The sequence below is a fragment of the Budorcas taxicolor genome, chromosome 14 (genome assembly GCF_023091745.1).
Source record: "Budorcas taxicolor isolate Tak-1 chromosome 14, Takin1.1, whole genome shotgun sequence".
NCBI lineage: Eukaryota > Metazoa > Chordata > Mammalia > Artiodactyla > Bovidae > Budorcas > Budorcas taxicolor.
Window position 1 is genome coordinate 21896768 of NC_068923.1, and position 21688 is coordinate 21918455.

Sequence of the window (21688 nt, forward strand, 5' to 3'; positions counted from 1 at the left end):
CTAACTATCCATCTCGCGTATCTTCAAAGAGAAATGCCTGACATTTAAAGCAGACCCTACTGGACCCATTTTAACATTTATAACACTATAAAAGTATCCAGGGACATATTTACCCCTGTTCAGCCCCTAAATACTTACTTTTGAGCTCCCCAGGAGGCATGTTTTCATCTCTGACTCTGCGCCTCCAGAGCTTAGCAGAGGGATGGTGCCGAGTACTGTGGTGGAACTGTGTCCCGCCTCCACTCCAAGACTCACACTTCAAATTCATCCTAACCCTCCGCACCTCTGAATGGGATGCTATTTGAAGACAGGGCTTTTACGGAGGTAATCTAGTTAAAATAGGGTCATCAGTGCTTGCTGTGCTAAGTCGCTTCAGTCGTGTCCAACTCTTTGCGACCCTATGGATGGTAGCCCACCAAGCTCCTCTGTCCACAGGATTCTCAAGGCAAGAACACTGCAGTGGGTTGCCATGCCCTCCTCCAGGGGTTCTTCCCAACCCAGGGATCAAACCCACATCTTTTACATCTACCTGCATTTCCAGGCGGGTTCTTTACCACTAGTGCCTCCAGGGAAGCCCCGGTCCCTAATCCAAAGAGCCTGGGGTTTTCGTGAAAAGGGGAAATTAAGTCCTAGAAGTGGGCATTAAAGGAAAACGATAAGCAGACAGAGGGAGAAGACCAACATCAACAAGCCAAGGGGAGGGTTCTGGAATAGATTCTTACTTCATGGCCATCAGAAGGGACCCGCCCTGCAAGCACCTTGACTTTGGACGTCCAGCCTCCAGACCTGGGAGAGACTAATTTTCTATTGTTTAAGCCCCCAGTTAGTGGTATTTTGTTACATAGCCTGAACTAATACAGTGAGTGAATATTTAGCAAAAACGTCCATTCCTTGATTCACAGTGAGCTTGCTGTGCTCCCTGTTGCTCAGAAGTGCTGAGCCTAATGATAACTCTTATCAAGTCATATTACAATGGCTAAAGTTTCTTAAGCAGTTCCTATTTCCCAGACACATTGTACTGTGCTACGTGCTGTTTCACTTAATTTATACACAGCTGTGTGCGTGACTGTTCTCGTCACCACTGCATGCGTGTTTTAAGGCAGGACCACTCTGGGGGCACTCTGCCTGCCCCAGTCCCAAGCTCTGCCCACTGCTAGCTCTGACTTGGGGTCAACTGCACTCTGTAAACTGGAATAGTCTGGCTACCCGATGTCACCTGAGTCAGGGCTTCCCATACGCTAAGGGTCAGAGTTTGCTCTTGATCCTTCCAGTCTCTCGGGGGGAGGGTGGTGGAGGCTGCTGGGCCAGTGCTCCACCTGGTTTTCCCAGTGCCATGTCATTGCGCCCAGTGTGTGTCATGGCACAAGAAGACAGTGAGCCTTGGACATATGGTGAGTGTGGGGGATGAATGGATTGATGCCTGCAAACTGCTTGGCGCAGGAGAGCGCTCAGTAACATTTTCTAAAGATTCACCCCTGTGTGTTGGCCTCCAAAGCCAGAGCTTCAGCCTCTGTGCCGTGTTGCTGAATGCACGAGGATGTATGTGTTGTCCCTTGTATTAATAAAACAGGGCATTTTCAGCCAAAACACAAGCATTGACAGTACCAGTAGGACTGCTGCCACGTCTTCACTTTCCTGGTCGAGGCTGTCACACAGTAAGGGGTAGGTTACGTGGCCTGGGAGCACCAGAGAAGATGTGCTCAGATGATTCGGGGACGCGGGAGGAAGGATGGAGAAGACAGCTCATATTCAGGCTAGAGCAGGGCCAGCAAGACTTTTCTGTCAGAAGCCAGGTAGTGAATGCCTGAAGCTTTGCTGCCCCAGTTCGTTCTCTGCTGCGCACTACCTGTAGGTCCCATATCCATTCTCAGATTAGAGGTCCCGTGCAGACTGCACGCTGTGCTTTGCCACCACCGGTCCAGAAGGCACGGACAGAAGGGCCATGGCTTCAGTCCCTAGGCACCATGATGGGTGGAGGGTCTACATTCTGGGAACCAAAAACTCAACAGGAAAGTTGACAGGGAGCTTCTGTACTTTTTCCAGGAATGAGGAGTCACCTGGGGAATGCCATCTGGAAGGTAAAATAGTGTAATTTTAATGGCAACCCACTCCAGTGTTCTTGCCTGGAGAATTCCAGGGACAGAGGAGCCTGGTGGGCTGCTGTCTATGGGGTCACACAGAGTCGGACACGACTGAAGCGACTTAGCAGCAGCAGCAGCAGCAGCATAACATGTTGATAGTTGCCCTTCCTTCCTAACTTGGCATGTTAAAGTCCTTTTACAAAATGACAAAGATTCGTTTGGTTTGGGGTTTTTTATGGTTCTTATTTGGTAGATGGAAAAGTTAGCAAACATGAGCTGCCCTCCAATTCGAGGATAGAATCCAAGCCTAAATCAACATGGTCTTACCCTACTGGCTTCCAGCTCTCTGAAACCATCTCCCTGCTGTCACAGGAAACCCTTGATCCTGTCTCATCCTTTCCTATCCACTGTGTCCTGGAAACAAGGATTCCTACCATAAAGTTCCCTGCCTTCATTTTGGGTTACAGTCTTCTGCTATGGAACCTTCTAGTATTTCTCTCATCCCCAACTAGGGATGTCTGGTCATTCCCCCACATTCTTCCAATTCTTTGCCAGCTATTATCTTTGCCAAGATAATTTCCATCTTCACCCCAGCTACTGCTAAAGTGATTTCATCATCTAAGGGTAAAGCAGATGGCCCATTTCACATTCTGGTCTCAGCTTCTTGACCTCTTCAAACACAGAAAACGGGATCTGCACTCACCCCGGCCAAGCACCTCCACAGCCAAAGTCTGCCAGGGCACTGAGCTCCATTGCCGTGCCAATGCCACTCATTCAAAGTGCCACTTGCTGCTACAGCCCACAGCCCTCCTTCCTTCCAGGATTTTTATACTTTATTCCATGAAAATCAGCTCTTTCATTTCACTACGATTTCTCCTCTCTAACCCCTCCAGGTTATCCATCTTCACTGGCTTCTCATAAACCAAGGCCTCTCATGGCTTGGTCCAGCATTTCAACCTCCCTTCTACTAGTGCTCTCCACCTGCTTCCCTTCCGTTGGATTAATCCGGTGGGCCTGCTTCCCCTGCACCTTGTCTCGACCTGAGCACAGCTAAAGAAACACCCACAGACAGACTGGCGCCTTTACAGGTTTTGAGTCTTCAGTCTCCACTGAGCTCTCCGTGCAGCCTGACGCTGTTGTCCTGTCTCCCGTTCTCCTCAGGCCCAGGCGTCGCCATGACCCTTGCACTCTCATGAGGTGCCGATCTCTTGCCTCCCAGAGAAAAAGTGACCATTATCGGCATCAGCTCTAACTCCCGCCCCCCTTCTGCTCTCTGTGAAGCCTCCCATCTTTCCCTCGTTGTTTCTCCTGAGAGAAAGGGTGGCTGTTTGAAGCCAGTTGGACATCCATCTCCAATTTCCCCCCTCTCCCCCCCATCTCCTACACACTCACTCCCACCTCTCCTACACGCCCCGCCTACCCTCGACACTGACACTTCAGTCTTTGCGTGAAAACACACCCACATTTCTCTACTATGAAACCAACCCGTCACCTTAGGTTTCTTAGCTTGGGGTCTGGGTTTCAGGGAGTCGCTTGCATGAAAATACAAGCGAAATTTGGTACCTATGGAGGATACATTCCAATACTTTATCATGGGTGACTCATGACCTACAAATGCGTGGTTACCAACAAAGGCTCCACAATTCTCTTTTCAGCTGTCAATCTCATTCTCTCTTTGACTGCAGAGCCAAGATTTTTTGGAAAGTCTGTAGTTTCCATTTTTGTCAAATCACTACTATGTAGTTTCTTCCCTCTTCACCAGTGAAATTTGCAAAGGGCCCTTCATGACTAATCCAGTGAACATGCACAGTCTCCATCTTCCTTGAAGGTACTGACCACACGGCCCTCCCCTGGTTTCCATGACCCCACACACCCTGCTGCTCGTTTTAGCTCCTCTTCTGGCTTCTGCTCTTCCCTTAAAGACCACAGTTCTTGGGGGTCTGTCCCTGACCTTTACTATCTACATTCTATATACTCTCCAAGGGTAATCTCATGACCCACAAGGCTTAAAATGCCACTGACATGCCAGTGATTATCAGAAGTATCTCCAGGACAGACCTTTGCCCAAGCCTCATGCTGAGATATTCAGGACTCACTAGATACCTCCCTGAAGCATCCCAAACTCGGCATGTTGAAAGCTGGACACTGAAGTCTTACTTCCATCCTCGCGCTCTTTAACTCATTCCCTCCTTGCATTATCTTTTAGAGAACTGGCAGCTTTTTGAGAACTACCCAGGGGACTGCCGACCTGAAATGTTCAACAGTATCCTTAACCAGTATATCAATAGACTGTCCATCTAGAAAGGTCACAGTACAGAAGGAAAGTCAAAATAAATGGCTTTTTTTTTTTCAAGTCTAAATATCCATTATAAGTGGATACTCTGTGCGGGGTAAATGCATTTATCTGATTTTCTAGCGAAAACAACAAAAACACACGGCCTCCAAGTTTTCACACTTTCTGTCTGCTGCCTCCCTCACCGGCCTCTCCAGGCTCCTCTCTCATCCACCTACTTCCTACCACCCCAAACTCATGTTTGGCAGTCTAGCAAAACATTCGGTGCTGTCTGACTTTGTTCACTATTCCCTTTGTGTGCACTTGCAAAGTGAAGTCAGTTTATACACCTGATGAGCTCATATCATCTTTCAAAATTCAACATAGATGTCACTTCCCTCGGAAACCCTCCCAAGAGTCCTTCCTCTGCCAGTCCCGGGAGTTTTTCTTCAGCTCTAAGTATCTTATAAATATGTCAAGTGTTCCACTGATATGCAGCATTGGAAGTTACTTATGTTTTTTTTCCTCTGTTAAATTATGAGATCTGTTAAATTTCTAGAAATCAAAGAGTCTGCCTTGGTTTTATTAATTCTCCAAGACTTGTCGTAATAGCATATAAAAATACTAACAATAGCGGAACTTCCCTGGCAGTTTAGTGGTTAAGACTGGCCACTTCCATTGCAGGGGGCCCGGTTTGATTCCTGGCCCAGGGACTACAATCCTACATGTTGCACAGGATGTGGCCAAAAATAAGAATAGATATAGGATATACAGCTGCAGTTTAGTTGCTAAACTAAAAGAGTCATGACAACTCTTTTGTGAGCCCATGGATTGTAGCCTGCCAGGCTTCTCTGTGTATGGGATTTCCCAGACAAGAATACTGAATGGGTTGCCATTTCCTTCTCTAGAGGATCTTCCTGACCCAGGGGTTTAACCCAAGTCTCCTGCATTGGCAGGCAGATTTTTTTTTTTTTTTACCACTGAGCCACCTGGGAAGTCAAATAAAGTTGTAGCTAGCATTTACTAAAGGATCTAGGGTTCTATGTGCTAAACAGGAATATCAATATCACAAGTTTGCATGAACTGCCCAATCCATAAACATGTAACAAATGAGTGAATGAACAGAGCTCCTTAATTAATAAAGGAGAAATGGGATACTCACTCTTTTCATCTCTATAAATATTAATGCTATGATTATTCTCATACCACAAGACCTCAGAAAATAATAACTGAATAAAATCAATTAATTGATCAGTGGATCACATAGAAACCAAATAATGTGCATTTGATTTTATAATATCTCCCTTTTATGTGGCCCATTCCTGTTTGTGAAACATTTTCATTTAAACCGTGATATTTAATAATGGGGGCTTCTCTGGTAGCTCATATAGCTAAGAACTTGCCTGCAATGCAGGAGACCTGGGTTTGATCCCTGGGTGCGAAAGATGCCCTGGAGAAGAGAATGGCAATCTACTCCAATAATCTTGTCTGGAAAATTACATGGACAGAGGAGTCTGGCTGGCTACAGTCCATTGTGTCACAGAGTCAGACACGACTGAGCGACTGAACTGAACTGAACTGAGTGACTACACTTTCAAACTGAAGCTTGGAGCTGGTGAATCACATGGCCAAAATCACAGCGCATGAATGTCAAGTCAAGGACTTCACCCAGACTGGCCCCTTCCAATCCCCACCCCACTGTAGCTGCCCCCTCCCTCCCTGGGCTCAATTCCAGACTCATCAGTTGATTTCCTTCAGTGACATGCAGGCTTCCCAGGCAGCACTAGTGATAAAGATTTTGCCTGTCAGTGCTGGAGACGTAAAATGCAGGGATTCAATCCCTGGGGCGGGAAGATTCCCTGGAGCAGGAAATGGCAACCCACTCCAGTATTCTTGCCTGAAGAATACCATGGACAGAGAAGCCTGGTGGGCTACAGTCCATGGGGTCCCAAAGAGTCAGACACGACTGAAGCAACTTAGCAGGCACACAAGCAGCATGTACATCCCAGGCAGGGGTTTTCAAAGACATCTGAAACAGTCCCGCATTTACTGAGGTTATGAGCTTGTGGTTGGTGAGCAATCACCTTTTACATTGCTAACTTCAAAGACACTTCTCAAGAAATGTCTAAGAAAAAAGCATACCCAAGACACCAGACTCTGTCCACGTCCTCACGGCAAATCACTAAATGTGTCACAAGCAGAATTTCCTAGTGGAAAGTCAAAGGCTCAGGTTGAATCCGATTTCTCTTAAAGAAGTTTGACTCTTATCAAGTGGAGGCCCCAAATTCCACCCCCATACAAAGGCTTCCTGGGAGGTGGCAGGACAGCTGGATTACTCAGAGCATAATTACTCTTCCTTGGAGTCACCGAGTGGTCCTAGGAAGGTGGGGAAACATGCAGAAACTCAGAGGCGCACATGCATCGAGGCCCAATGTGAGCTGAGCGAAATAGTTCCAATAATGCAGAGGCTTCTCTAGGGACACTGAGCTCTTGCATGGGACAGCGGCCACCATGACCTCTCAGTGGACTGTGGGTGACTTGCGCAAGGTCACAGAGTTGGTTTGAACCCAGGCACAAGGTCACAGAGTTGGTTTAAGCCCAGGCAGGCAGGCTCTCAAGACAGCACTCCCACCCTCCGCCCCTCCAGCCACTGTGGGGGCAGGAGCTGCTGAGCTGTCCCCACTGACCCCTTACTCACTGGACATGTTAGGTATCATGCTAAACACTCATCCTGCCTGATTCACCCAAATCTCATAGCAACTCATGGATGCAGGGGATATGGTGAAGAGTGCTTCAAAGAACCTGGGGCTCAGAGAAGTGAAGGGACTGAACCAGGTTACACAGAGGAGGAGCAGAACTGGAATTGAAACCCAGATTTGCCCAATGCCAAGGTCTCTCCGCTTCACTGCTTCTGCTTCTAAAAACATCTACCAAGAGCTTTCTGCTTCCCTCTGGGTAAGTTATCACAAAAATAGAAGAAAATAAAAAACCACGCCTCAAAGTGTAACTGAACCAGTCATTAGAATTACCAAAATAGAAAAGTTAAAAGAGAAGCAAAGAGGCCATTGAAGCTACTCCCTCCCACAGCGAGGGAATCTCCAACATGCTTGAATACACCACTGACGGGGACCTCATCCTCTCCACCTCACACCATCACAGCAGGACCAGTAATGCCTCTTCCTCCATCCTCCGACCCCACCCCTCTCATCTCATGCCCTGCTGCCCCCTCCATGAGGCAACGTCTACATGGAAGCCCTCCCACAGTGCCCTTGTGCTAGGTTCCTCTCCACTTCTGGACTCCACTCATTGAGCAGGGAAGGTGACTACTGCCCTGACAAATGAGATTCTGTTCCACCAAGGAGGCCAGAGAATCCAGCACAGGCTCCTGATGGCTCAGCGGTAAAGAATCCTGCTGCAATGCAGGGGACATAGGTTCAATCCCTGGGTTGGGAAGTCCCTGGAGAAGGAAATGGCAACCCACTCCAACATTTTTGCCTGGAGAATCCCATGGACAGGGGAGCCTGGCAGACTACAGTCACAGGGTCACAAGAGTCAGACATGACTTATCGACTAAGCAACAACAAAAATTAAAAAAAATAATAAAATAAAAACGTTGTGTAGCACTAGCCACTGGTAACATAGTATTACCATTTTTAATCAACAGAATTATTATAACCTATAAAAATACAGGAAATCTACCACTGTTGATGGATTGCTTTCAGAGATGGTTTAATTCATAATCAGCTCACAGTGATTAGAGTGGTCCTAGGAGGGGTAACCATTCTGAAATATTTCCCCTCAAATGCTTAACAAAGGGTCTGAATTTCTACTTTTAAAAATTAAATCTTCCTGGTTTACCCACTTCTTAAAATGTGACCACTTTGGGGGAAAATGTTATTATACAAAAGAAGGTAGGTCCTAGGTTAGCATATTTTGTTTTTTACCCTATTTCCCTTCAGTTCAATTGAGCCAATCCTTGATGGACTAGGCACAAAACTTGTGCTGTCTGAGAAGGAAATTATCAAGATAAATCCTTTGTTTTCTCCAGTCTCTAAGATCTAACAAAGGTTTAAGACACAATTATTCAGCAAACGTTAATCAAATGTCTCCTAGACATGCCATGTACAGTTCCACAGGTTGTATACTGTACAAGTGCCGAGGCAGCATTCACGAAGAGGACCTGTGAAGAGGATCCCTTAGAACTGGCAGCGCTTGACCTAATTCCAACAAGGCCAAACTTCATCAGGCACTGTGGCAGCAATTTTACACATAAGGCATCTTTAAAGTCCAAGAACAAGCTCTTTGAAGACGCCATCATCTCCATTATATAAGTGTAACAACTGAAACTAATAAGTGAAGTTGCTCAGTCAGGCCCGACTCTTTGTGACCTCATGGACTGTAGCCTACCAGGCTCCTCCGTCCATGGGATTCTCTAGGCATGAATACTGGAGTGGATTGCCATTCCCTTCTCCAGGGAATCTTCCCAACCCAGGGATCGAACCCAGGTCTCCCACATTGCAGGCGGATGCTTTAACCTCTGAGCCACCAGCGAAGCCCTCACCAGGGAAACTCATAAGTATCCCTTAAATTGGTCAAGTTCACAACCTAAGGAGGGCAAAGACAGGATTCCTACATCCCATGTGATCTCTAATCCATTCATCTGGTTACCATTCATTAATCTATTCATACTTTCAACAAGCATTAATTGAATCACTATTAGCTTTAAACTACTAACCTAGAGCAAAATGAATACCTATATTTTTCTTTAAAAAAGCAAATAATTGTAAATAAAATGAGATTGAGCATCTACTAGACACTTGGCGAAGCATTTAGGATCAAACCATGAATTACCAAAAATCTACCCTTTGCAGCGTGAAATCTCACAAGCAAGCAAACAAGAGAAATATGTTCACTCATTTGGGGGCTATTTCCTGAGAACTGGCTAGGTACAGTCATGTTTCTAGGAGCTACAATATAGCCGTGAACAAGACAGATAAAAGCCCCTGCCCCGTGTGGCTTCCTTTTCAGAGGAGGGCAAACAATTACTCAGGAAGTACACAAGGGAGAAGATTTCATAGCACAAAGATATGCAGACACTAAGGCAGGGTAGAGGGGTAGGGAGTGCTAAAGAGGCTGCTTTGATGGGGATGGTCGAGGGTGATGTTAGCTCAGAGCCAAGGAGGTGCCAGCCCCAAAGATATACTAGGATGAAGGCTCCACGGAGCAGGGCTTCCTGAGGCTCCGTACATGGTTCTGGCCCTTGTGCCTAGTGCCCGGCTGAGTAAGTGCTCACTAAACACTAAACACTTGTTGAACGAATAAGCGAATGAGCAGGGGGATGGCAGCTGAGGCAGAAGAACCATAACTGTGCCCCATATCCTGCACTTCACCAGCTGGCCCGAGGCTTCCTCCTGCCTCCGTGGAGAGAAGTGAAGCCTTCCAAGCTGAGGGCCAGTTTCCGCCTGTGTCCCACTTTATTTCCCTCTGCTGTGGCTGGGATTCCAGTCTACCAGCCATTTCTCCATCTCAGTCCCTGGGTCTCCAAGCAGCAGGGCATGGGTCCAGGGGAGCTGCCCAATGCGAGGCTCTGCCCAGAGCACACTCAGTCCTGCCGGTCACAGCCACCCAGGCAGCGCGGGGCTGGGACAGGTGGGTGTCCCGGCTGCAAGCACTGGTCTAGGAGGGCACTGCAGCTGCCAGCTAGACTCAGCGCTCTTGACAGGCTGCAGACAGGAAAGAGTGCATGCCTGCCAACCTCGCCTTGCTGGGCCCTGGGATATGGACTCTACCTCTGGACACCACTTCCCATGAATAGGGACAGAGTCTATAGTGTGAGGTCCAGAGAAAGGCTGTGTGTCTCTGTGTAGGTGTGCACACATCAGCTCTGTGCATTTTGGAAAGGAGATTTAAGTTTTATGCAAACATGAGGCAATGTTGGAGTCAGTGCCTGCTCACATGGCCCTTTCAGCCCAAGGACCAGAAGGATGAAGAACTGGCATGTGTGTGGGTTAACACATCACCACGCTAGCAGCTACGGCAGGCAGGTGACAGTGCCCGAGGGTCGCTGCAGGACAAAGTTGTTAATATCCCAGCCTCAAATGACCCCCAGATGAGATCATTAAAGTATAGCGCCCCTGAGATGCAGTCTGTGATGTCCTCCAGACCCGTCTTCAGGAATGAAGGGCTCTTTCCCAGCTGCTGGCAGAGACCCTACTGTCAGACCCCTGCAGGAAGGGTGGCACCCCAGAAGGGCAGCCATATCTATGTGTGACCAATGTGAGGGTGTAACAAGTTTAAAGGTCATCCCAGCATCCCCAGAGATCAACTGAGCTAAAGTCGCACTGAAGCTCAAGCTCTCTCACCGTCCTTCTCTTTTCCTCTTCACCCCCTTGATTCCACTTCCTAAAAAATGACCTGCATTCTGATCACCGAGTCTGATTCCTGGGGGACCCAACCAGCAACAGTCAGCATCTTCAATGGGGAGATTCTGGGTTTGGATCAGATTGGGTTTGAATCCCGGCTCTACCATTCATCCATTCATGAATTCTATGACCCTGGGCCTCTCTGACCAATAGTTTCCAAGTCTGTAAAATGGGCATAAGGGTGCACACCTCCTAGGGTAGTTGTGGGGATGAAAATATGGAAGTACTTAGTACAGTGATTGACAGATTAAGTTGCTAGGTACGTAACAATGGAAACATTCATGACTTTATAGCTCTGACCTTAACTGGCTGTGACTTGGGAGAGTCACTCTTTCTCTCTGCCTGTTTCCTCCTCTGTAAAAGGATGGGTTTGGGCTTTGGAATTATTACAGACATTTCTTGAACACCCAGTCTTCCCAGGTTCTGTGCTGAGCCTTGTACTCTTTATTCTACAACACAAGCCTACTAGACTGATATTTCTTATTTTTCACCACCATCCTCACTTTACAGAGGCCAACAGAGGCTTGAGGAGGCTGAGGGATCTGGCCCTGGAGTGCCCAGTGGTTAAGTGATGGGGCAGGATTGGAAGCCGGGTGGACGGACTTCAAAGCCCATGGCCGCACCAGAATGCCCCGATGTTTCCCTTCAATCAGACACACACTCCCTGCCAATGCTGGCATTTTTTAGGATCACACAATTCTGTCTCCAGCTTGACGGAAAACATTTGCAGAACAGATCAACTGAATTCCATCAGCCCCTTGGCACAGCCAGGAAAGGACGGAGGCCAAGCAGACAAAGTTGATTGACTACAATCGTGTGTCCCCAAGAAGGACTGTTGGCACAGCCACTTCTATCTCCATTAACCTGGAATTCAGACTTTTTCACTGTTGCTGAGCTCCAGGCTGGGGAAGCTGAGCAGGGCAGACTCTGACCAGGCATCTTCTTCAGCCACACCTCTCACCCTCTCAAGCTGCAGCCTCACCCACACCCTTGATCTGCCGGTAGCAACCTGTGCTCACGGTCAAGAGCTGGGGCGTATTTTAAAGGGTGTTTCAAATTCCTCAGGTGAAAGAAACTCAGAGCATAGACACAGTTTTCTAAAGCTCACATTGTGTGTTTTCCTCTGGCTTGCACTCTAAATACTCCGTTTGTTTCAATGACACCACTAAAAAAAGAGCTTCTGAAATAGTAGATAACAAGCGATTATCCTGGGAATTACCCCTTGAAAGACCCCAGGCTTGGCCTGCAGGGGACGGGGAGATAGTGGCCATCATACAGAAAGGCTCCAATGTCCTGAACATCACTCTGGACTGGTTGTCACGGGTCTTTTAAGAAGCAATGGACCTTTTCTCTTATGAAGAAATAGCATCTTTGCCATTTTGCCTATTTTAAAAAAACATACAATTTTCCCTAGGAGAGTAAAATGGCTCTCGACACATAGATGGCACAATTGTCCTTATTTTCTCAAAATCTAGCTTGTCCACGCACCATGCATCTCCACCTCAGTCCAAACGGAGAGTGTTTGAGTCATTTTGAAGCTCATTATGGAGGTGGCTCAGGGGTAAAGAATCCACCTGCAATGCAGGTGACTCGAGTTCAATCCCTGGGTCAGGAAGATGCCCTGGAGGAACAAGAGGCAACCCACTCCAGTATTCTTGCCTAGAGAATCCCATGGATAGAGGAGCCTGGCGGGCTACAGTCCATGGGTCACAAAGAGTTGGATCTGACTGAGACTAACGCTTTCACTTTGCTGTCTTCAAACCCACTAATGTGTTAGAAACCTTCTTTGGAGCAACACAAACCAAGACCCTAGAGTGGTCCCTAGCACACAGAATGTACCCAAGACAGGCCCTGAGGTCACAGGTCACCTTCCTCCATCCACATTAATCCACCCATCACTGCATCAGGATCCCCCTTTCCAAGCAGACGTTGAAGGGGTAGCTTAAACACACAACTTCATAACAGAAACAAGGCCAAGACTTTAAAAGGTCTCTGGACAAGCCTGAGACGGGGAAGTTCATCTCTGCCACCCCTTCCAGAAGCTCAAACCAAACATTTTGATCCAACTCTTAGTGGGGCTAATCCCATGGGTTCCGATCCCAGTGTGCTCATTTACCCTAACAGAGCCACGGACTCCTTATTTGGAAAATAGACCTCATGACCATCTCACTTTCTTTTGAGCATGAAATGATTTATGCAATGTTTAGCACTTAATAAATACTTCCTTTTCTCCCTGAATAAAAAGTGCATAAAGATGAGGGATTTACATATGCTTAATGTGTATTTGCATGTGTGTGCACGCACACCATCCATGTCAGCATCACATAGAGGCACCAGTACCCTGAAGGCAGAATGACGCTCCTGCCTCTGACACATCAAACGAACAAGCTCACACTCTTAATTCCAACCTGGGAGCTCTGTGCACAGGTGGAAGGTTGGCCCCACACCTCTTCTGCTTTCAAACCACACTCGTCCAAGACATATTTGAAAATACTGTGACATCTCATTCCACTTTCAAAACATCTACCCAGATCCATAGACTTTGTGTATTCATGAAGAGCGATGTGGAATTCTACACCTTTTTTCTTTTGTTGGTGATCCAACTCTCAGTGATACAAATCTTACCAAAAACAGACTAGAAGCATTGTAAAATCACCTGAAGCTGCTTATACATTGATTGATTCCTATCTAACAGTATACATTTGACATAAGATATCAAAACTTTCTTTATCCATAAATTTAATAAATGATTTCTTAGTGATAGTATTTAAGAATTCTAAGCACGTGATGGAGAAAAAAAACACTTTAATTCACTGCTAGCAAGTATGAAACTACAAACAAGGGTTTGGGACTAATTTGGCAATATAGACCTAGAGTTTTAAAATCTAGAGTTTTCAAGCCCAGTAATTCTGCTTCAGAGAAGGTACTCCCACCACCACCAGGAAATGATCTGGACATTGCAAAGAGCTTTATGCACAAAGGGATTCTTGTGATATTTTCATGGTGGTGAGGAGTCAAAAACAATCAAATGCCCAGAAATAGAGGAATGAGTTAGTGAACTGCATGACAGTCACGGCTGACACTGTTCTCTTTGTTCTTCGTCACTAGAGTGGGAGCATTTTAGGGGTAACAGCTTGATCGAATGAATGAATGAATATATACACGCATGTACGAATGGTCAGCACATCTACAACAGTTTGGAAATCTACACATGATGCAATATTAGGTAAAAACAAAACACAGAAGAGAGATTACAACTACTTTTCACACACAAAAAAAATCTAGAGAGATTAGGAAATAAACCAAAGTATTAACTGGCATGGAGTAACTTCTAAATAATCCTGTGATTTTTTTTTTCCCCCTTCTGTATTCTGGCAGGTTTGCATTTTTCTGTAATTAACAAATAGGAAGATAGAACCTGCCTTTAGAGGTTGGTGTGATGATCAAATTAGACATGAAATCTGTAAGTGCTTAGACATTGATGTTCGGAATAGAACGCTCAGGGGGAAAAAAGTATACACAAAGTCAGCTCTTTTCACTGAGTGAAGGAAGTGACGACACGGTTGAGGACATTTGTACTCTCGGCCCAGCCTTGACTAAAAACGATCCCTCCCACACGAGCCACTTTCTGTCCCTTCAGCCAGCGCTGTAATGACACACGTCTAGCGCCCCTCAGACATCGTGTCACCGGACAGGAATGATGAGAGCCTCGCGCTTCCTGACTAAGCAGAGGTAGAAGCGGGAGGCGCAGTAAGGCCCACGCTGGGCTGCCCGCTCCCACCCTGCCCCACCCGGCGCCCAGCGCCCCACACTTCCCACTGCCCGGGCAGCACATGGGGCCAGCGGTGGCAGGCACGGGGCCAGGTGTGGGAGGGACAGCAGCCTCAGCCTGCCCGTGCTCCTGGGCTCGGGGCCAGTGCCCGGCCTCAGAGCTCACTGTGCCACGTGGGGGCACCCGGGGCTCTGAGTGCCAACTCCTCTGCACATAGAAGAGCTGACTCCTTTCACTTTGGGCCCAAACACCACGGCTCCCGACACGGCCCCAGGGTTGTGCAGGCCTCATCACCACGCCACACGCTGAAAGCAAACCTTAGAACGAAATCAGGAGCGCCAGGAAACCCCCTACATGCGGACCTTCAAGTTGCAGACTTTCGAAGATGCAAATGTCCGTGTGCATGCCCAATCACGTAAGCTAGTTCACCTGTCTGGCGTACATGGTCAGGTGCGTGCATCCTCTACAAGCGGTAGTTTGTGTACTTTACTGTACAGAACTGCACAGAGCAGAGTTGTGCAGTATCTTTATTTCAAGCCCAAGATGTCCAGAAACAGGAGTAAAGGCAGCGGTGAAATAGCTGGCACTGCTGAGACGCACCAGCTGTAGAGTTGGACTACTATACTTTTCAAGGTAGTGGACTGTAAGATTAAACACGTTTCATTTTTTGTGTTTGTTTTGTATGCATTATTTGTGCAAAAAGCATTATAAACCTATTACAGTACACTACTATATAGCCCACTGTGTTAGCTGGGTACCTAGGCTAACTTTGTCAGACTCGAACACGCTCTTGGGATGGAACTCCTACACGTGTGGCGGACTTATTGTACTGGGCTCCTGTCCCACTCGGCCTCTGCTTGGCTGCATTGCTTCACCGTCATTTAACCACTGCAAGTTTCCTCACCTATGAAATGGCTGTGGTGCTGGTATTTGCCCTTTCCATGCATGTGTCTAACCGAGAGGAGCTTGAGGTTAGAAACGTGATGGGCTCCCATGAGCTATAAACTCTTGGACAGAAGCGAGGAGAAAGTCAGCCTCACACAGGAGAGACAAACAAGACCAAGGACTCACCATTCTCCGCAAGGGCAGGCAGAGCCACCGAAGGGCAAAAACTGGGAGCGTCACTTTGAGAATCTGAAAAGAAGACAAAGACGGCCTTTTAGCCCTTTGTGACTCTTTGGATCATTGAGCCCCAAAGGCAGGAAGAGTGGTGTTACTTGGTGGCACAAAGTCATGCGTGGAAGGCAAGACAGTGTGCCCAGCGCCTGGTCCCACTCCTGTGTGGTCAGGACGGGGTGGGTTGAGATGAAGGGACATCCTAACAACTAAGGGGCTTAAAGCAACCAAGGGCCTGCTGCAGGTGCTGGGGGCTCTCCTCTGTGTCAACCCCCTTCAAGCCCTAGGCAAGGGGAGGTTCCATCACACCCCTGCCTCCCAGATGCTGCAGCAGGGAAAAGACAAGGCTACCCCTGCTCTCACAGCTTTGCCTACGAGTAACACATAGCACTTATTTTCACACCATTTGCCAAAGCCAGAGGTGCAAAAGTACAGACCAGCCATGTTCCAGAGAGTGGTCACCTAGAGATATGTGGTGAACAAGGGAAATATCCACTATCGCTGCTTAGCTGACTCACTTAGGGGAAGCACTTAGCCCCTCTGGGCCTCAGTTTCCACATCTGTTACAATGGGGATGACACAGCCTACGCTGAGAATTGCGTGTGAGCATGAGAGGAGGTAGTATCAGGCCAGGCACAGGGTGAAGGCCACAAGACGGCAAATCTTCATGGCAGGCAGCGTGGCAGGTGGACAGAACCTGGAGTAGGTGGGCAGACAGGCCTGGGCTCCAACCTCCATGTGCCTCTCAGAAGCAGGGCAAATGGATAAGTGATCTGGCTTCTTCTATCCCCAGCTTGGGGCACTGGTATGAGGCGATGATGTCGGAAATAAACGAGAAACTGCACACACCCAGGAGCTTCCCATCAGTGCTAACTGCCCCCTCCCCTGCCTCTCCCCTTACTGAACAGATCACAGTCTTCAAAGCCACAGCATCCTTTTCTCCCAGTGGCCCAGACCAGGAGTGCGGCCAGACCTTCTCCCTCTCTGAGCTACAGTGCAGCATGGTCAGCAGTCAAGGGTCATGGGTGAGGCTCAGGGTCAAGGGTCAGGAACCCAGGGTGACCTTCCTTGTCCTCAGCTTCCCTGTCTGCAAAATGGGAGTAATGATAGTATCTCATTTAGGGCTCTGAGGCTTAGATGAGTTAGTATATGTGAAGCTTCAGGCATACAGTAAGCACTCAATAAATGCTGGCCACTATTTACTCTTAATATCGCCTTTTTAGGGACTTCTTGGCAGTCTAGTGGTTAAGACTCTGAGCTTCCAACACAGGGGCTGTGGGTCCCATGCCTGGCTTCCCCAGCCCACAAGGATCCCACATGCCTTGGGGCATGGCCAAAAGAAAAAAATAAAGTAAAATAAAATTTAAAATTTCAGCACTACTGAAATTGTAGGTGAAGCAAAATTAAAAAAAAAAAAATCAGTCTTTCGTAGTAACACGTCCTTGTCACTGAGACTCAGGCTCGTCTGCCTCCACAAAAGCCTCGAGTCAGTCGTGTTCCATCTGGGCCCCAGAGCCCCGGTTTGGGTCCCCTGCCATCCCATCTCCTCCTCTGCCTCCTGACTTTGGTCAGACACGCCGTGACCCAGCCTCCATTAGTTCTAGAGCCTCAGTTATCGTGTGTCCATCCTGCTTGGCTCCATCTGCCTATAAGCAGCTGCTCCCAGTCATCATTCTAGAGCCTAGTTCCCAGCCTTCAGTGCACATTGGAATCCCCTGGAGGGCTTGGTGACCCACACTGTGTGAGCTTCACCCCCAGAGTGTCTGGTCCAGCAGGTGGGGGCTGGGGCCCAAGATCCAGCATTTCTAATAAGTTCCCAGGTGATGCTGACCCTGTTGGTCCACGGATTCACTCTGAGGGTCACTGAGCCAAGGCTTCCGTCACCCAGCATCCTGTGAGCTCCTCACACAAAACTCAGAACCACCCACCACCCTCCATGGTACCCAGGGGGCCAGTGTGTTCATTTAAATGTCCATCTTTGCTTTCTCAGAGCAAAGATCCTGAGAGTCAGCACACTCCAGAGAACAATTATTTGACGGATCTGTAACAAGGGCATTCAGACATCCACCCTCTTGGGCCCAGTGATTCTCCTTCTGGAAGTCTGTCTGGAAATTCAAAGCAAGCTCAGTTTGTGAAGGAAAGATTTATACAACATAATGAATGGCCAGAAACTCTGTATATCCAAGGCTGTGAGAACAGTCAGGCAAGCTGTCCACAGGGAGAATTACCATATGCACGTCCAGGCATTTATCACCTAGATCTGCTGCAATTGCCTTACTTACTCTTTCTCAGCCCCAACAGTGCTTCCTGACAGGGTGCTGTCAACCCTCTGGGTGGGACCTTCGTGTACAGGAATAGCTGAACCCTGAAAGTTCTCAGCTTCCCTGGGCCCCCTGGGGCACTGAAAATCTCATCAGCCTCGTTCCCAGGGGGCCCTCCTACAGAGAATTGCACTGTGCAACTTTGAGCCAGTTGCTCAGCTAATTCATGCTTGTTAAGCAAAAGGATGGTAACCCTTCTTGCTTCTTCCCAACTCTGCTTTCAGCGACATCAAGCTGGTGGCCTGAAATGGGCTGCAGCCGGGGTATTTACACCACAGAAAGTGGCAACCGCGACCCCTCGCCCTGCACCTGCCCAGCTCTCCCTAATTGCAACACATTTGCCAGCAGGCCAGAAAATGGGGGTAAGGAGAGACCCCACCTCATCACGCCGTTTGGGGACTAAATAAGACGCTGCCTGCCAAACACTAGCCTAGCCAAGGAGCCGACACGGCACTAAGCAAATGGCAGACGCTTGTGCTGGGATGTGAGTGATGCCGAGGAATGAAGTAGACAGTAAACTCTCCTACGTGTGGTGGTTTCTACGTGGGCTGCAGAGAGGCATAATTAGAAGAGCCAGTCACTTCCTTTCCAAGTCATTCCTGTATCTAGAATATCTATCTACAGGGTCCAAGTGCATTTGTTTAGCAGAAGAAGAGAGGAAGTGGGAGGCTTCTATTGGTTTTTTTTAGAAGCCGTGTTTGACTTTGTAAACAAACCAAAGACCCTGCCCCACTTGCAGGCCACACGTGGCTGCAAGAGGTAGGAGGAGGGGGTGGTGGGGGGTTGAACAGCAGCTCAGCTCCCTTCTGAGAGCAGCCAGTGGGCACCGGAGACCCAGAGGTGCCCCCTTCCAGGCAGCCCGGAGCCTCAAGGCAGCTGGACCACAGAGCAGCCTCTTCCCCTTCCATTCCCACCATGGCTGCTAAGACGCTTCCTCTTTGAGTACTGCCGCCCTGACCGGAAGGGGCTGCAGACAGCTTCATTTGCATCCACAGTCACTCAGCCCGGGCCTCTGGGTTCTGTGCTCAGATCCCTGGAACTTTCTGTTCACTCTGGACAACAGTGAGAAGTCACACGGCTTTCTGGGCGGCCCCTCTGGGTGCTCGCTGCTCTAGGTTTGTGCCTCTCTCCCAGCTCCTAGGAACCTGACTTTCATTTTTGTTCTGAGAACACAGCTCAGTACCAGGGTCATGTTGCCTGCGTGCAGGTCTCTGGAGGTCCGGGGGTTGCAGGGCAGGACCATGGCCATCCTACCCACTGTCCCTGCACCCTCCACCCAACAGGCCTTCATCTCCGCCCAGATTCCTCCTGGAGTGGCTCTGGCGCAATCCCTTGTGGAACAACATTTCTTGCTCCCCTTTTGGGCTCCAGAAGTCCCCTTGCATCTCCCCACAGTAAGACACGTCAGAGGGCTGAGTTGTTCTCTGGGACAGAGGGAGTAATTACTCCTGATGACAGGCTAGGAGAGCACCAGCCCCACAGTGGTCCTAGCGAACGCGGGGAGAGCACTGCAGAAGTGTTTCTGGCATCACCAAGTGCCTGAGAAATGTTCCTTCTCTCACGTCTGCCTTCCAGGCCAGGCTCGACCCTTTGGGGAAGGACCTTCTATCGCTGGTGCTTCCAGGGTGTTTGACGTGTAGCAGGGGCTTCCCTGGAGGCTCAGATGGTAAAGACTCCACCTGCAATGCAGGAGACCCAGGCTTGATCTCCAGGTTGGGAAGATCCCCTGAAGGAGGGTATAACAACACACTCCAGTATTATTCCTGGAGAATCCCATGGACAGAGGGGTCTGGCAGGCTACAGTCCGTGGGGTTGCAAAGAGTTGGACACAACTGAGTGTCAGAACACATTATTATTATATTAGGAGCTCAATAAATGGCCCTTCCTTTCCCCTTCTTCTGTCCAGATCTTTAGGTACAGGACGCGGGTTACGCTTTTTGCATCTGGTTCTCAGCCCAGAGTCAAGTCAGGAGTCCATGCTCATCACTCAACATAGATGGCAGTAGAGAAGGCATGCTTTATGTCTAAGTAACTATGTGCTGATGTACGTATGAAAGTGAACGTGGCTCAGTCGTGTCCAACTCATTGCGGCCCCATAAACTGTAGCCTGCCAGGCTCCTCTGCCCATGGAATTCTCCCAGTCAGAACACTGGAGTAGGCAGCCATCCCTTCTCCAGGGGATTTTCCCAACTCAGGGATGAAAGCCAGGTCTCCTGCATTGCAAGCGGATTCTTTACCGTCTGAGCCACCAGGGAATATGTATGTGTGTGTGTATACATGTGCGTATGTATGTATCTACCTGTCCATCATCTGTTTATTTATCTATCTGCCCATCGATCCATCATCTATCTTTGTATCGATCTATCCATCCATCTGTCCTCTCTCTCTCTCTGGGTTTGGGTTTCTGCCCTGAGGTCCTTGACCATGCTCCCTGCCTCACTGTGCACCCCTCTGGTCTCTGCCTCTCTGAGTTTGATGACATGGTCCCCCCCGAGCAGTATCTCAGAAGGAATCTCACTCTTCCCTGAAGTACCTGCTCTCAGAGTGCTCAAGGTCATGACCCCTCCCCCTCCAAAACCATAGATGGCAGAATGCTACACGACCAAGCCATGGATTTGAAGCCAGGGCAAAATCTACTACAGAAATTCTTTGCAAGAATTCCCTTGTAAAACCCATGTTTCCTGTGCCCATGCTGACTGAGAGGTCGCCCTTCAGGCACAGGACCCTCTGCGCAGCCTCGCTGCTCCTGCGGGGTCCCTTCTTCCTGTGACTGTGCGTGACTGTCTAATACGAAGACGAGGATGGGGAGAAAGTAATGACAATGGCAGCTTGTTTGTTGGGTTTTCCAGAGTTGCACTGGGGCAGTTTTATCTACAACAGAAAGCAGAATACAAGGCCATACTAAGGTACAGAATCCAGAAGATGACTGACTGTTTTGGCTCAAACTATATCAGAAATCAAAAGGTGACTTTGTACTGGATCAGTGTGACTGAACTACGAGAACAGTCTAATTAGTGGAACCAGTTTCCTTGAATAATATTCCTTTTCTCTGCCTGGGTCTTAGGAGGAGATCATTCATCGTCTTAAGACTTACCCCACCAGCTGCTTCTGATGAAGATGACTTAAGGGACAAAGATGGACTGGCGAGAACCTGGTTTTGCTCGGATGGGAGCCATGGGTCACACCAGGTCACCAAAACTCTGTGTCAGCCAGCCCTCTTTCTTCCACTCTTTTGAAATTGGAGATTCAGAGCCATGCACACCAGAATGGCCTTGAGCCATGCACATCTCAGAGTGTTTTCCAGCCAGGGGCCCTGAGAAACTGATGCTACTGTGGCATTTTAAAATCTTTCACCCCACTCCCCCAAGCACTGAAAACAGGCAGTGTGCAGTGTGGAAACCGGCCTGCGAGGGCGGCTCCAGGCCAGCAGACCAGAACCTACAGGGAGTGGTCCCTGAAGCATGAAAGAGGGCTTGCAGGAGGCTGTCGGTAATGATCCCCACCTCTCGGAAGCAGAGCTAGTTTCTTGTTCCTGTATTCCTACAACACCTTATGCATGTCTGTTCTGGTCCCGAGTCTAGGACACTACAGTTAATCACATACGCCCACGACCTCCTTAGTAGGATGTGAGCATCTATAATAAGAAAAATGACTACATCTTATTAATTTCACATTTCCTATTGCCCAGCACAATGTATGACTCA

The 21688-nt window shown here is 48.5% G+C and overlaps 1 protein-coding gene across 1 annotated transcript in view; it reads right to left on the bottom strand.

The window, feature by feature from the left end:
- The window catches only part of TG (thyroglobulin), a 231434-nt gene that overhangs the window by 124865 nt on the left and 84881 nt on the right, over positions 1-21688 (bottom strand). The window contains exon 35 of the mRNA XM_052651771.1: positions 15619-15681. Within this exon, the coding sequence (XP_052507731.1) occupies positions 15619-15681 (63 nt within the window). The remainder of the gene's footprint in view (positions 1-15618; positions 15682-21688) is intronic.